Raw genomic sequence first — 14277 nt, forward strand, 5'->3', positions numbered from 1 at the left:
TGAGGTTTGACAACACATGATTTCACTGTCCTAACTAGCTCAAAACTACCCATAATTATGTTCTGCAGTCTGAAACTGACTGAAGTTATACATCTCACAGTAAAAACTTGTTCAGCGCACTATAAAAGAAGCAGTCTGGCAATAAGCTTTTTTTCCAGAACAGCTTATAGAATCGAATTGATACTTTATTAAAGGAGTACTGTATATGTGCTTTGCGTCGTACGATTTTGAAGATAACTTAGACTGAATAGCTGTTTAAATTTTGAAGAACTTAGACTGAATAGCTGTTAAAATTTTGAAGAACTTAGACTGAATAGCTGTTTAAATTTTGAAGAACTTAAACTGAATAGCTGTTTAAATTTTGAAGAACTTAGACTGAATAGCTGTTTAAATTTTGAAGAACTTAGACTGAATAGCTGTTTAAATTTTGAAGAACTTAGACTGAATAGCTGTTTAAATTTGGAAGAACTTAGACTGAATAGCTGTTTAAATTTTGAAGATAACTTAGACTGAATAGCTGTTTAAATTTTGAAATAGTGGCTCTCTCTGTTTTGGATTTATTATCCTTTGTTGCTTCATATATACTATTCATTACTGAACGAAAATACAATCATAAACCAACAAGAGCAACAACCAATCGACAAACACACAGACTTAGCATCACCCAGTCCATGACGACTATACCACCTGATATCACATAGCGTTGAATATTTCAGTTTTCAGGAAAACCAAGATATTTACAGATTAACCAAGTTCAATCAAATATTTGGTGGCATCAACTCTAGAGTTCTCAGCATGCTATAGGTTTTCATATTTCGGCAATCAATATCAGTTTAAAAAAAACACCCCCAAAAAAGAAAAAAACCATAGACCACTAACCAATTAATACATTACACAAAAACAAAAACAAACATTCAGTGCTGTCAGCTGTGTCAATCTCACCAAAGCGGGACCATGCCAGAGACTTCAAAGCATCAGACTCCCTCCCACGTGCTGTATCCACCATATTGTAAGGGACGCACACCTTCACAGTTTTCCCTGCCTGTTTTGTTTTGTTTTCTGCCCTAGCAACCGCACTTGAAAGTTTTCAATCAACAGCGCTTAAGCGATCAAACAGCAATTAATAGATCTCCTGGCGCAAGTACACATGTTTTCCCTGTTAGAGTCAACTGCACAGATCCATTTGGATAACGTCTTTTTCTGAAAGGTCATAAATAATCCACGAGAGATAGCTAGAGCACCTGACACAAAAGTTGGCAGTTAACAGTGGAGTGACAGTTACCAATCACCTAGTATCTGCTAGTGCATCAGGTAAATGTTTTCCACCTTGTAAATATAGTCCCGAAGAGTGGACTAGTGCGCAGAACTGTACTGTCACCGTCTTTCTAGGAAAGGTCATGCATTATTCACGAGAGATGGAGCATCTGACACAAAAGTTTGCTGTTAACAGGGGAGTGAGAGTTACCATGCAATCATCCAGTCAAAACATTTGCAAGCACAATGCTCAAATGTTTTTCACCTTGTAAATACCCTAAAAGTGAACTGTGCATATAACTATTGTCACAGTCTTTCTTGCAAAGGTTGTAAACAATTCACAAGAGACGGGAGTGCCTGTCACCAAAGTGGACTGCAATAGCAGAATGACAGTTATGCCCTATATAGTGCATAGCTGACAGTGACAGCAAGAGAGACAATTGTCGGCACTGTGCTCAGAACAGCTAGAGGTTAGGGAGTTAACCCTGACAGAAAAATCAATGATCCTCTTCGGGGTGAGGTAATATTATTCCCCACCATTCTGTTGTAAGTCTAACATCTTGAGAACGCTGACAGCATACACAATACTCGTTCTTTTCACTATAGCTGCCTTTTTGATGACTGTAACTGCTGTAAAAAAATTAAAAAAATAAAAATATAAAAAGAGGAGAGAAAAAAGGGCTCTAAAAGGCTCACAAAGTCAAGTTTCTGCATGCAGAAAATTCAGTAAAAACAGTCTTAGGTTATCGGTAACAAAGAATTGTAATATCGGCAGATTTGGTGATTAATTAATCAATCAATTAGTAAAGATTGTCAGGTCACTAAGCAGCTTATACAGGCTTATCCGTCCTTTCCAATTTTTCTTCTGATTCACTTATTCACAAAACTTTCTGCACAACCAAACCAGCCTTTGGAATTGAATCAACAACGACAAAATTCCACCCAAAAGAAAAGAGAGAAGAAAAGCTTCAAAAATAAAATCTATTAACCACGTGCAACAGCACAATACAAACAGACTTCGCACAATACAAACAGACTTCGCATCACGAAAAACACCTGTCTCAGAGGTTCCAGCAGCATGATCATAAACAGAACAAATCACTCTACACCTAGCAGTCATGCAGAAAACCTTAGTCTCAGCAAGCCTCTCGCCATGGAAAAGACATCTGTCTCACACCACAATCCTTGGCGGATGATGACTTTATTCAGTAATTCTGCAGAAAAACAGAAATGCTGGAGAAAAACCATTCTTTTCTCCAGCATTTCTGCATAATGTCATCTTTCGCGAGAGCAACGGTTTTTTTCTGCAGTAAAACAGTTTTTCTGCAGTAAAATTGAAATCAAGAATGCTGCAGTAAAACGGAGATGTTGTTTTACTGGAGAAAAACTGTTTACACTTTTTCTTCAGCATTTTGGCATTATTCAGTTATTCTGCAGAAAAACAGAAATGCTGGAGAAAAACTGTCTTTTCTGCAGCATTTCTGCATAATGTCATCTTTCGCCGAAGCAATGGGTTTTTTCTGGAGCAAAACATTTTACTGCAGTAAAATTGAAATCAAGAATGCTGCAGTAAAACGGTGCTGTTGTTTTACTGCAGAAAACCTGTTTACACTTTTTCTGCAGCATTTTGTACTGGCTCTTGGCGGATTATGACATTATTCAGTTATTCTGGAGAAAAACAGAAATGCTGGAGCATGTCTGCATAATGTCATCTTTCGCGAGAGCAACGGTTTTTTTCTGCAGTAAAACAGTTTTACTGCAGTAAAATTGAAATCAAGAATGCTGCAGTAAAACGGTGATGTTGTTTTACTGCAGAATAGTCTGTCACAGTTTTTCTTGAGAAAAACGAACGACCTTGTAAAGTAGCGTTTGTATTTGTCGCCCCCTGGGATAGTATAATAGTTTGTAACTATTGTTAATTCTGGATGAGTCCATCTCTCGACAGAGGGGGGCTCGCGTGCTCCAACATTATAATGAGCCAGTACAAAATTCTGCAGAAAAAGTGTAAACAGGTTTTCTGCAGTAAAACAACAGCACCGTTTTACTGCAGCATTCTTGATTTCAATTTTACTGCAGTAAAATGTTTTGCTCCAGAAAAACCCGTTGCTTCGGCGAAAGATGACATTATGCAGAAATGCTGCAGAAAAGACAGTTTTTCTCCAGCATTTCTGTTTTTCTGCAGAATAACTGAATAATGCCAAAATGCTGAAGAAAAAGTGTAAACCGTTTTTCTGCAGTAAAACAACATCACCGTTTTACTGCAGCATTCTTGTTTTCAAATTTACTGCAGTAAAATGGTTTGCTGCAGAAAAAAAACGTTGCTCTCGCGAAAGATGACATTACGCAGAAATGCTGCAGAAAAGACAGTTTAAATTTTCTCCAGCATTTTGGTTTTTCTGCAGAATAACTGAATAATGTCATAATCCGCCAAGGATACACCACCCTGGCAGCTATGCTAACAAGCATCCTCCTTCACAACACCACCCCCTGCCCATTCACCTCCCCCCCCCCCCCCCCACACTCACACACGCACCCCTTCTACAGCTGCCTGTCATCTCAGGAGTTCTAACCTGATCCTGCCATCCTCATGGCAACAGTGGTAACTGACCAGGCATGCACTTCAGTCCTAAGATGGCTAAGATCAATTCATAAACACATGTGTCTATCAATACAAAGGTGTGTGTGTGTGTGTGTATGTGCAGTGTGTGTGTGTGTGTGTGTGTGTGTGTGTGTGTGCATGAGTGTGTGTGCACAGAGCACATGTATAGGTTTACAGAGAAATGAGATACAATAAATCTTTATTTTATTTGTAAGCTGGTTTTGACAGAGAGAGAGGGAGATCAGCTGAGAGCAAGAGAGTGAGCTCTGCGTGTGACTAAATTATCAAAAGGCATCAATTTATTCTCAGTCTGTTTACAAAAAAAACACAAAAACAATGTAGAAACGCCCAAAGTATGGTCTTTTCCATCAAACCAAATTAAGCCCAAATCAATGAATACAAGAAGGGCAAAGCCCATACGACTCACATGCTTTACACATTTTTCCTACCAAAATACATGTGACTTTGACCCAAAGTCAAGGTCATCCAAGGTCATGCAACACAAAGCTGTTAATTCAAGACATAGGAAGTACAATGGTGCTTATTGGCTCTTTCTACCATGAGATATGGTCACTTTTAGTGGTTCACTACCTTATTTTGGTCACATTTTATAAGGGTCAAAGTGACCTTGATCATATGTGACCAAATGTGTCTCATGATGAAAGCATAACATGTGCCCCACATAATTTTTAAGTTTGAAACAGTTATCTTCCTTAGTTCAGGGTCAAGGTCACTTCAAAATATGTATACAATCCAACTTTGAAGAGCTCCTGTGACCTTGACCTTGAAGCAAGGTAAACCAAACTGGTATCAAAAGATGGGGCTTACTTTGCCCTATATATCATATATAGGTGAGGTATTCAATCTCAAAAACTTCAGAGAAAATGGGAAAAATGGGAAAAATAGCTGTTTTTTAGGCAACATTTATGGCCCCTGCGACCTTGACCTTGAAGCAAGGTCAAGATGCTATGTATGTTTTTTGGGGCCTTGTCATCATACACCATCTTGCCAAATTTGGTACTGATAGACTGAATAGTGTCCAAGAAATATCCAACGTTAAAGTTTTCCGGACGGACGGACGTCCGGACGGACGGACGGACGGACGGACGGACGGACGGACGGACGGACGACTCGGGTGAGTACATAGACTCACTTTTGCTTCGCATGTGAGTCAAAAAACCTGAAACTTCAATTAAGAAAACAGTCTGTCTAGAGATAAAATATTGATCTGAACTTTTCTATCAATTTTTTCGATACGTTAAAACTTCATGTGAAATGGACGCATTACATTGTTGACAGTAACCAAAACAACCAGAGCCAGGCATGGCTGCAGGTTTCCACTGAGGGGAGGAGAAAAAACACAGCACGATCAATACTTTGTTTTCTGCTTGGAAGAGAAAGTAGGGCAGCAGAATGTGCCAGAAGTATGAAGTATTTAAAGGCATATGTACGCGCTCCCGTGTTTACAAAGTGTAGTTTGCCCATAATCGATGTCAAACGCACCATAAGACCATGTAATGACGATATGTCGCCATGCGCGGACCATATACATGCATTACAGCTTGTTTTAGAGTCTCAAAAACTTTGGATGTAAACAAAGACGCGGAGTTATTTCCCTTGCGTCAACGCTACCTCTGTTGGCAAATCTATAAATAGGACGATCCAGATCAAAATGAATATTAACATATCTCAACATTGAAGGGGTCCTAGACCACAATATTTTGCAGGGAACTTAATTTAGCATGTCTCCAGCTGTTGGTAAAGCAATTAGCGTGTATAGTCATCGAGTACATATGGCTTTAATGTCACCCATAAAAACGCCCCTCTCCTCTTCCCTCCTGCATTCACCCACACCCTCAGCTGTTCGAGCTCTTTCCATTTGAATGCACATGAACTTTAGATAAAATCAAAAACCCAATGTCTTCTCCTTTTTTGCTTAACAGCTTTGGTGTTGAACAATAACAATAAAATGTTACATAAAAATGGACAATTTTCTTCGGCACACCCTGCCTGCCTGTAAACGATTTTATTACAAATTCAGTGCCCCTTGCTTTTTGACCAATCAGGACGGATTCTAGGTGACCATCTAAATGTTATAACGTTCAGGCAGGGACCCTTTTTGTTTATCAAGCTCATAATTAACAAGACAAAGTAAAAAGTTTAAATCAACAATATCAGCGTGATTTATTCTAAAGAATGACACTTCAAATGCTGTCAGATAATACTCTCTTTATCTAAAAAAATACCGAAAAGCGAGTTTTGTCGGTGGGTGCTTTACGGAACAGCAAGCCACCGCCCATCCTCTGAGTGTGCAATGCCGACCCGCTCATTTGAAAAAAAAGTCCCACAAACGATATCAGCATTCGCCTAAAAGGCTCATGCTTGATATCTTTTTTCTCGACATGTCTGTTATCATTTGCTAACAGTCAGCGGGGTCATGCCAATACGTCCCAGTACCATTGTGTCCCGGTACCATTGCGTCCCAAAAAAATGCCGTCTCATTGCGTCCCATTAAGCAATCCCATTGGGTCCCAATACCATTGGGTCCCAGTGCCATTGCGTCCCGTACCATTGCGTCCCAACAAAATTGCGTGTCGATAGGTCCCAAGAAAATTGCATCTCGATACGTCCCATAAAGGAATCCCATTACGTCCCCGTACCATTACGTCCCAACACAATTGTTACTTGAGCAATGCTTGAACGCTGCGGTGGGCAGTGTGTGTGTGTGTGTGTGTGTGTGTGGAATAGGTCCATATCTGTTGGCCTTTAATTTTCAAATCTATCTAGTTGAGTTTTGTGTACACAAAAATATAGCTACACCATTTATAACATTGTGATGAAAATAAAATGTTCCACCGCTGCTTTTCATTTGCAAGAGAAAAGATCGCAAAATGATTCCAAACAGTCATTGGCTGGGTGAGTGTAACATAATGTGTGTGTGTGTGTGTGCGTGTGTGTGTCTGTGTCTGTGTCTGTGTGTGTGTGTGTGTGTGTGTGTGTGTGGCATGGATATTGTACGACAGAGTAGGTCAGCGAAAGGATGAAAATGAACAGTGGATTTTATAAGTACGGAGTATCTTACCTTATATTATACTAGATGATTACCCGCTTCGCCGGGTATCGGCTTCGCCGGGAAGAAGTAGAGTCGAATACCAGGATGCGCCTGGGACACGCCGGCTTCGCCGGCGCACGAAGGAAAGAAGATAAACGCGCAAAACACTGGAGACCTTCTAAAAATAGTAACGTGCAGTGACCTTCTAAAAATAGTAACGTAGTAACGGAAATATGGATTGACGCCACACGGAGGAAGGGAGATAATTGCGGCTGAAAACACTGGAGAAGATAAGGAAGAGTTACTGGTAGTGGATCCAGACAACAACAACAACAAAAATCGGTTCAGTGCGCACAGCGCTGCGCGCTGAGAGCACGTGTTGAAATATCTCATCGATGAGGTTGTGTTCGGGGTGTAGCTGAATACGGTGTCCAAATTTGAAAAAGATCCACCGAGAACTTTGGCCATGCATCGCGAACAGACAGACAGACAGACAGACACTAGTCGTATATATATATAGATAGATGTGTAATCCGAACACGATTTGTAATAAATTTATTACAAAACGCACTTTTATTACAAAACGTGTCGCTACACTGCTACAGTGACATCTTAGAAATTAAATTCACTAGTATTGGGACCTAATGGTACGGGGACGCAATGGCACGTAATTGTATTGGGACGTAATGGTACTGGGACGCAATGGTACTGGGACCCAATGGTATTGGGACGCAATGGTACTGGGACGCAATGGTACTGGGACGTAATGGTACTGGGACGTAATGGTACTGGGACGTAATGGTATTGGGACGTATTGACATGTTCCCCAGTCAGCATATTAGAAATAACTCATATTATTACCAATTCAGTGCTCCATATGGCTTTTTGACCAATCAGGACCGATTCTAGGTGACCCGTTAAATGTTATAACGTTCAGGCAGGGACCCTTTTTCTATATCAAGCTAAAAATTGACAAAACAAAGTAAAAATGTAAATGAACAATATCAGCGTGATTTATTCTAAAGAATGACACTTCAAATCCTGTCAGATAATACTCTCTTTATCTAAAAAAACAACCGATAAGCGAGTTTTGTCAGTGGGTGCTTTATGGAACAGCATGGTACCGCCCATCCTCTGAGTGTGAAATGCCGACCCGCTCACTTGAAATCTAAATTACCTAAGTTCGGAAAATCAAGTGAAATTGCGTCACTCGCGTTACGTCAAATGTATCTTTATGTCATTTCCCATCCGTCTTGAGTCGGTTCTAAATCTGTCGCCCTCTATTCAACAAGAAAAAGCGAAGCAACCGAAACGCATGTTAAACATGGTTTATCTTGTGAGATTGTTGTGTGTCAAACGCATTTGATCTGTGAATATTCATCACGTCAGGAGTATTACTCTGATTGGCTGACCCAGGTCACGAGAATTCTTTGACTGACACTGACAGACATAATCAGGTAGGAGCGCTCAAGTTCCCATTGCGGCTGTTCTGTCTAATTCGCTGGGTCGCTTCGAAATTTGTTTTGGTCGAATTAAACGGTAATAAAACCGTTATTTCTAATATGCGGACTGTTAGCAAATGACAACAGTCATGTCTCACAAACGATATCAGCATTCGCCTAAAAGGCTCATGCTTGATATCTTTTTTCTCGACATGCCTTGTTATCATTTGCTTACAGTCAGCATATTAGAAATAACTCATAATAACAACAATTGGACAAAAGGACAACACACATAAAACATAAAACATAGGTTCATGTATGTAATAACAAGCACACCTATACTTCCAAAAACACTGACCTAAAGTGTTGTCCGTGTTATCTTTAAATTGTGCATTATAATTGTTGTGTATACTGAGAGTTCGTTCCTGTAAGAGCCTCTGGATTTTTGTAACATTTATGTTTTGTTTTTGGTTTTGTTGTAAAGTGTTTATGATTGTGTTCTATTCCGTCAATGGCGTCATTCTGGTAATGATGTTGTTATTGCTTTTGTAAAGCGCTTTGTGTGTTCGAAAGCGCTATAGAAATCACCATTATTATTATTATTATTTATTAAATTGAATAAATTTACAGATAAAATCTGAAGATTTATTTCAACCTATAAAACACTTGCTGCTGTCTTTGATGTTACCCAAAAACACGTACATGTACCTTTGTCTATACACTAAACAAAGACAAAAAGTCAACACATTATTTGTGGATTGAACTTTGGAGCATGTGTACCTGTAAGAGCTTCAAGCCCCTAATTCAGACTTTTATTGCAGGAAGGTGTTTGATAAACATGCATGTCTCAGAGGATTTAAGACTTGTCTTCTGCTAGCAAAGTCCATTTTTAATCACGGTAACATGAATACAGTCACACACTACGACTGTACAGACTATTTCCCCAATTATACCCGCCACCCACCTCCCTTGAAACAAAATGGAAAAGCAAACTGAATATGCACACTGTGAAGTGAAAATTGCAATCGATGTGTGGTAATGCTCTGCATGTGCCTATATATATCTATATACATATACGGCTTGTGTCTGTCTGTGTGTGTGTGTGTTCGCGATGCCAAGCCAAAGTTCTCGGTGGATCTTTTTCAAATTTGGAGACCGTATTCAGCTACACCCCGGACACAACCTCATCGATGAGATATTTCAACACGTGCTCTCAGCGCGCAGCGCTGAACCGATTTTGGTTTTTCTCTGGATCCATTCCCAGTAACTCTTCCTTATCTTCTCCAGTGTTTTCAGCCGCGTTTGTCTCCCTTCCTCCGTGCGGTGCGCCGGCAAAGCCGGCGTACACCCGGCATAGCCGGGTCCCCGGCGCAGCCGGGTATTCGGCTCGACTTCTTCCCGGCGCAGCCGTACCCGGCGAAGCGGGTATTCATCTAGTATATATATATACAGCATGACTTCCCTTCTTTGTCTCTGTTAATCTAGGGAGAAAATATCCAGCGATATTTCTCCGTAGGCCTAAAGTTCGGCCATGACCTAGGCAAAATAACTTGCGCAGCCGCAGAAACAAGAAAATGGAAATCTTTTATGAAATGATTGGGAGCCACGCAAATTTGACCTCTTGATTCCGACCATGAACCCGCTGTTGATAATCTGGAAGGTCGTACCAGGAATGCAGATCTATCTCTGGCCGATTCATAGATTTAACCTACAAACTGCGACCTCATCTGTGATCAGATGGCCAAGCAATGCGTGAAATCTTTTATTCTAAAGCCTTATGGCTCGTTTCGACAAGCATTAAACGGATGAAATTAACCACATGCAGTTTATTCTTCAGAAAAATGCACACAAAAAATGGGTTGGGTTCGGTGATTTGTAGTTGTACATAAACGTCTTCCTCACGATAGATTCGCCGATTTGTCTTATGAAGCCGTCATCAACACAAACACAATGATTGCAGAAGCAAACTCTGTACCTACATGACCGAGACACAAGACTGATTATTTCACAGCTGAGCCTGCCTTGAAACAGCTGAAACACTCTTTTGGATTGCCGTTTCAATGTTAACCAAAAAGTTTAAGAAAAAAACCAAGGTTCAGTTGCGAACTGACAGCGGATTGAGCATTTATTCCTGTTGATGAAGGTACGATTGAAGCTTTATTCTCTCCGTCAACCAACAAGACTAGATTTGTAGCAGACGAAAAACAAAGTGTGCGTTTTTCCTGTCTTGTGAAGGCGATTATGTTGTTATAAGTTATCTGTACGTTGTGAAGACATTTCAAAACAAAATTTAGATTTGATGCGTCACGGGATATAAGCTTATACGTTTTCATCCATGGAATTGTTTTTTCGTCTCGGCAGGGTGAATGAATTCATGATGTCTTTTCCGGAACTGGACAAAACTGGCCTTGCCAAGACTGAAACAAAATATAGTTCTACAACTTCTAGGCTTGGGTTGATTGCCCATGGTGAATTTCCAATGATTTGTTTCCACATCCCATCAAATTCTCTTTACTTTGGTCATGCCATATATACTTTACAGCTCCTTCCATTCATGGTATCGCGTGATATTTTGTCTCGACGGGGTGAAAGAATATAATGACGTCACTCTCGGCAGAGCCTCGAGTGACGTCATCACATTCATTGGCCCAGTCTGGACAAAATATCACAAGATGCCATGGATGGACGGAGCTGTAACTTATGCATATGTACATCACAGACTACTTTTTTTTATTGCAGGTATTTACTCATTTTTAGAAAAAGATAAAAATAGAACTACAAAAATATACTTAAAAGCACCTCTGGCACATGCACCTTTGTCAAACAAACCACCTGTATTAATTAACATTTAGCTTGCATTTTTTGTGTCATTTCTATTCCCATGCACTAGATATCCAACTTTAAAAGCTCTCAAATACTACTGCAACAAGTATCTTCTGAAGAGATCATGTATATATGCTTCAAATAAGTGGGGTATTTTTTGGCAGACAAACATATTTGTGGACAAATTAGCTATTCCGGAAATAAATGTTTCGTGATTACGCAGTCATGACACTGTTCAATCAGTGTTACCTATCACAAAGCTTGACTCCTACCTGTCACTCCAACCTTGTGGCCAAATTAAGCATATGAATGGACTAATCCTATTCCATACATTTCTTTCAAGTCAAGTTAAGTCAATATTTATTTCAAAAACCCCCTAGGGTTACATGAATAAAAAATAAAAAAATTGCAATAAACACGACAAAAAAGATATATGTTATAATGAGACACAACACTTCTAATTAACCAAAAATAAATCACGCTTAATTCATAACTAAATAATTGTAATCAATTTTGTCAAGTGAAATATATATCAGTCTGACAAACAGATTGCTGGTTTGTGTTTGCAGCATTTTTTTTTTCTTTATGTCAGATAGCATATACTGCTGGAAAATACCAGCCAAACCTAACAATATAACAAGAAGAGCAAACGCTCGATCGAGTCACTTTCGCAGTTCTGAATATTATATGAGGCATCAGATGGACAGGAAGAAATTGCTATTCACAACACAATACAGATGTAAATAATTTGATGTAAAGAATAATCCTATAAAGTTTGAATCAAATCCGATGAATAGTTTCAGAGATATGATATTTCAATTTTTTTCCTTCAAGACATACCTGTGACCTTGAAAAAGGTCAAAGGTCACCAAAGCAAACGTCAAAGTGTAGAGGTCACTGGGAGTCACGTTCACATAAAATTTGAGCCCGGTCACTTTTATAGTTTCCGAGAAAAGCCCAACGTTAAGTTGTGTGTTGCCGAACAGAAAAGGCTAGTTATCTCCCTTGTTTTTCTGATAACGTTCGTAAAAGGCTACAGATGTAAATACTTTGATGTAAAGAATAATCCTACAAAGTTTCAATCACATCTGATGAACTTTGTCAAAGATATAAAATGTCTAATTTTTCCTTTGACGCTGACCTGTGACCTTGAAAAAGGTCAAAGGTCAACGAAACCATCGTTAAAGTGTAGAGGTCATTGGAGGTCACGACTAAACAAAATATGAGCCCGATCGCTTTGATAGTTTCCGAGAAAAGTCCAACGTTAAGGTGGTGTCTACGGACGGCCGGCCGGACGGCCGGCCGGCCGGCCGGACAGACTAACACTGACCGATTACATAGAGTCACTTTTTCTCAAGTGACTCAAAAATACATTTATTTACAATTCTTATATGTACGTATAAACCAGCAGTCCTCAATTCTGATACAAATGATGGGCGTAAAAAGCACAGGTCAACATCTCCTGCCGTTATGTATCAATTGACTTACCTAAATAAACATTTGCCTTCGATGCCAGTTAACCTGTTCAATGTGGGTTTTTTTAGAACTGAAATAGTCACTCGCACTTAGTCTAAAAGTTTCAAATTTTCACCAGTACAGAAACATGCGCACGCACACGGGCACGCACACACACACACACACACCTACTGCGTAATTAATATGACTGCAAAGAGGGGCGCTGTGGTAAGACGTCAGCCTTCTAATCGGGAGGTCGTGAGTTCGAATCCCCGTCGCTGCCGCCTGATGGGTTAAGAGTGGAGATTTTTCCGATCTCCCAGGTCAACTTATGTGCAGACCTGCTAGTGACTTAACCCCCTTTGTGTGTACACGCAAGCACAAGACCAAGTGCGCACGGAAAAGATCCTGTAATCCATGTCAGAGTTCGGTGGGTTATAAAAACACGAAAATACCCAGCATGCCTCCCCCGAAATCGGCGTATGCTGCCTGAATGGCGGGGTAAAAATGGTTATACACATAAAAATCTACTCGTGCTAAAAACATGAGTGAACGTGGGAGTTAAGCCCATGATCAAAGATTGAAAGAAGAAGAAGAAGAAGAATATGACACAAAGATAAACATAAAACAATGCAAAAGAGACACCAGTACTAAGTTTATTCAAGTAAGAGCAATATTAAAAATGATAGTGAATTATAGTTTACTTTTAGGCTTTTTATGATTGTTTTTTCACGTTCATGTAACATGGTTCCATCTAAAACAGAATTAACTGCTACCCCAAGTATTGCAAGCTAGCTAGCAGACGAAATGCACTGATGGGGCAAGATCAACATGTAACATTGCTTTGGTAAAGAACAGCTCGATCATGGACACCGGGAATGGCAGGAAAGTTGATGCCTCATCAATTTATCTTGTATATATTATATATATAAATTGTGGATCTATCCAGCACTCTTCTTCAACAGTTCAATTCTGTTTATGCAACAATATTAAACGCACATTTGTATTTGCCACAGCAAAACTTGGGCAAATATTCAGGCATTACAATGTTTATATAATCATGCAGGCATGTACATACATGATCAGTCAAAATTTAAAGTGAACAATCATTCAGTCTATGAATGAGGTAAGTGACCTATATATTTCCTTGTCAAGAATGGACCAGGCAGGTCTACGCTTGGCTTTCGGAGCTGCGATTTTATGAGGAATTAATACTATTATACTTAATACTATGCCAGATTGAGTGCTGTACGTAACTGTAACACTGACATATATACAGTCGAACCCACTTAAAACGAACACGCTAGTTACGAATTTTGACTTATAACGTATTAGTTTTAAGTTCCCAACTGAATACCTCTTTCTTCATGCTTAAAAAAAATGCTTAAAACGAATTCTTTATAACGAATTTATGCTTATAACGAGCACTTTTTGGATTCCCAAGCATGCATAATGTCTGTAATTTACTCACGCTTATGACGAAATCTTTAAACTCGTCCCGAGATCGACATATCATGGGAATTTGAGAAGTTTGAATACATGTGTCAAAGTCTTCCCTTGCGTCGACTGCTTGAACCATTGCTCAACCGATCACTGAATAAAGTTAAACTGATTACACTGTACTCACAAAACAATTTCAAATTTAGAATCAA

At 39.5% G+C, this 14277-nt stretch overlaps 1 protein-coding gene across 9 annotated transcripts in view; it reads right to left on the reverse strand.

Moving 5' to 3' along the window:
- Window positions 1–14277, reverse strand: part of LOC138962673 (coiled-coil domain-containing protein 181-like) — a 40863-nt gene that overhangs the window by 24887 nt on the left and 1699 nt on the right. For 2 of the 9 annotated variants that reach the window (XM_070334585.1, XM_070334583.1), the window contains exon 1: window positions 943–1165. The exons of 1 other annotated variant lie outside the window; for it this stretch is intronic. In XM_070334585.1, coding sequence (XP_070190686.1) covers window positions 943–1006 — 64 coding nt within the window. In that variant the 5' untranslated portion in view covers window positions 1007–1165. Of the gene's footprint in view, window positions 1–942; window positions 1166–14277 lie in introns of those variants that run through there. 6 more of the 9 variants (XM_070334589.1, XM_070334588.1, XM_070334584.1 and 3 more) reach the window with 5 other exon arrangements.

This window comes from Littorina saxatilis, linkage group LG3, assembly GCF_037325665.1.
Source record: "Littorina saxatilis isolate snail1 linkage group LG3, US_GU_Lsax_2.0, whole genome shotgun sequence".
In the NCBI taxonomy this organism is placed as follows: Eukaryota; Metazoa; Mollusca; class Gastropoda; order Littorinimorpha; family Littorinidae; genus Littorina; species Littorina saxatilis.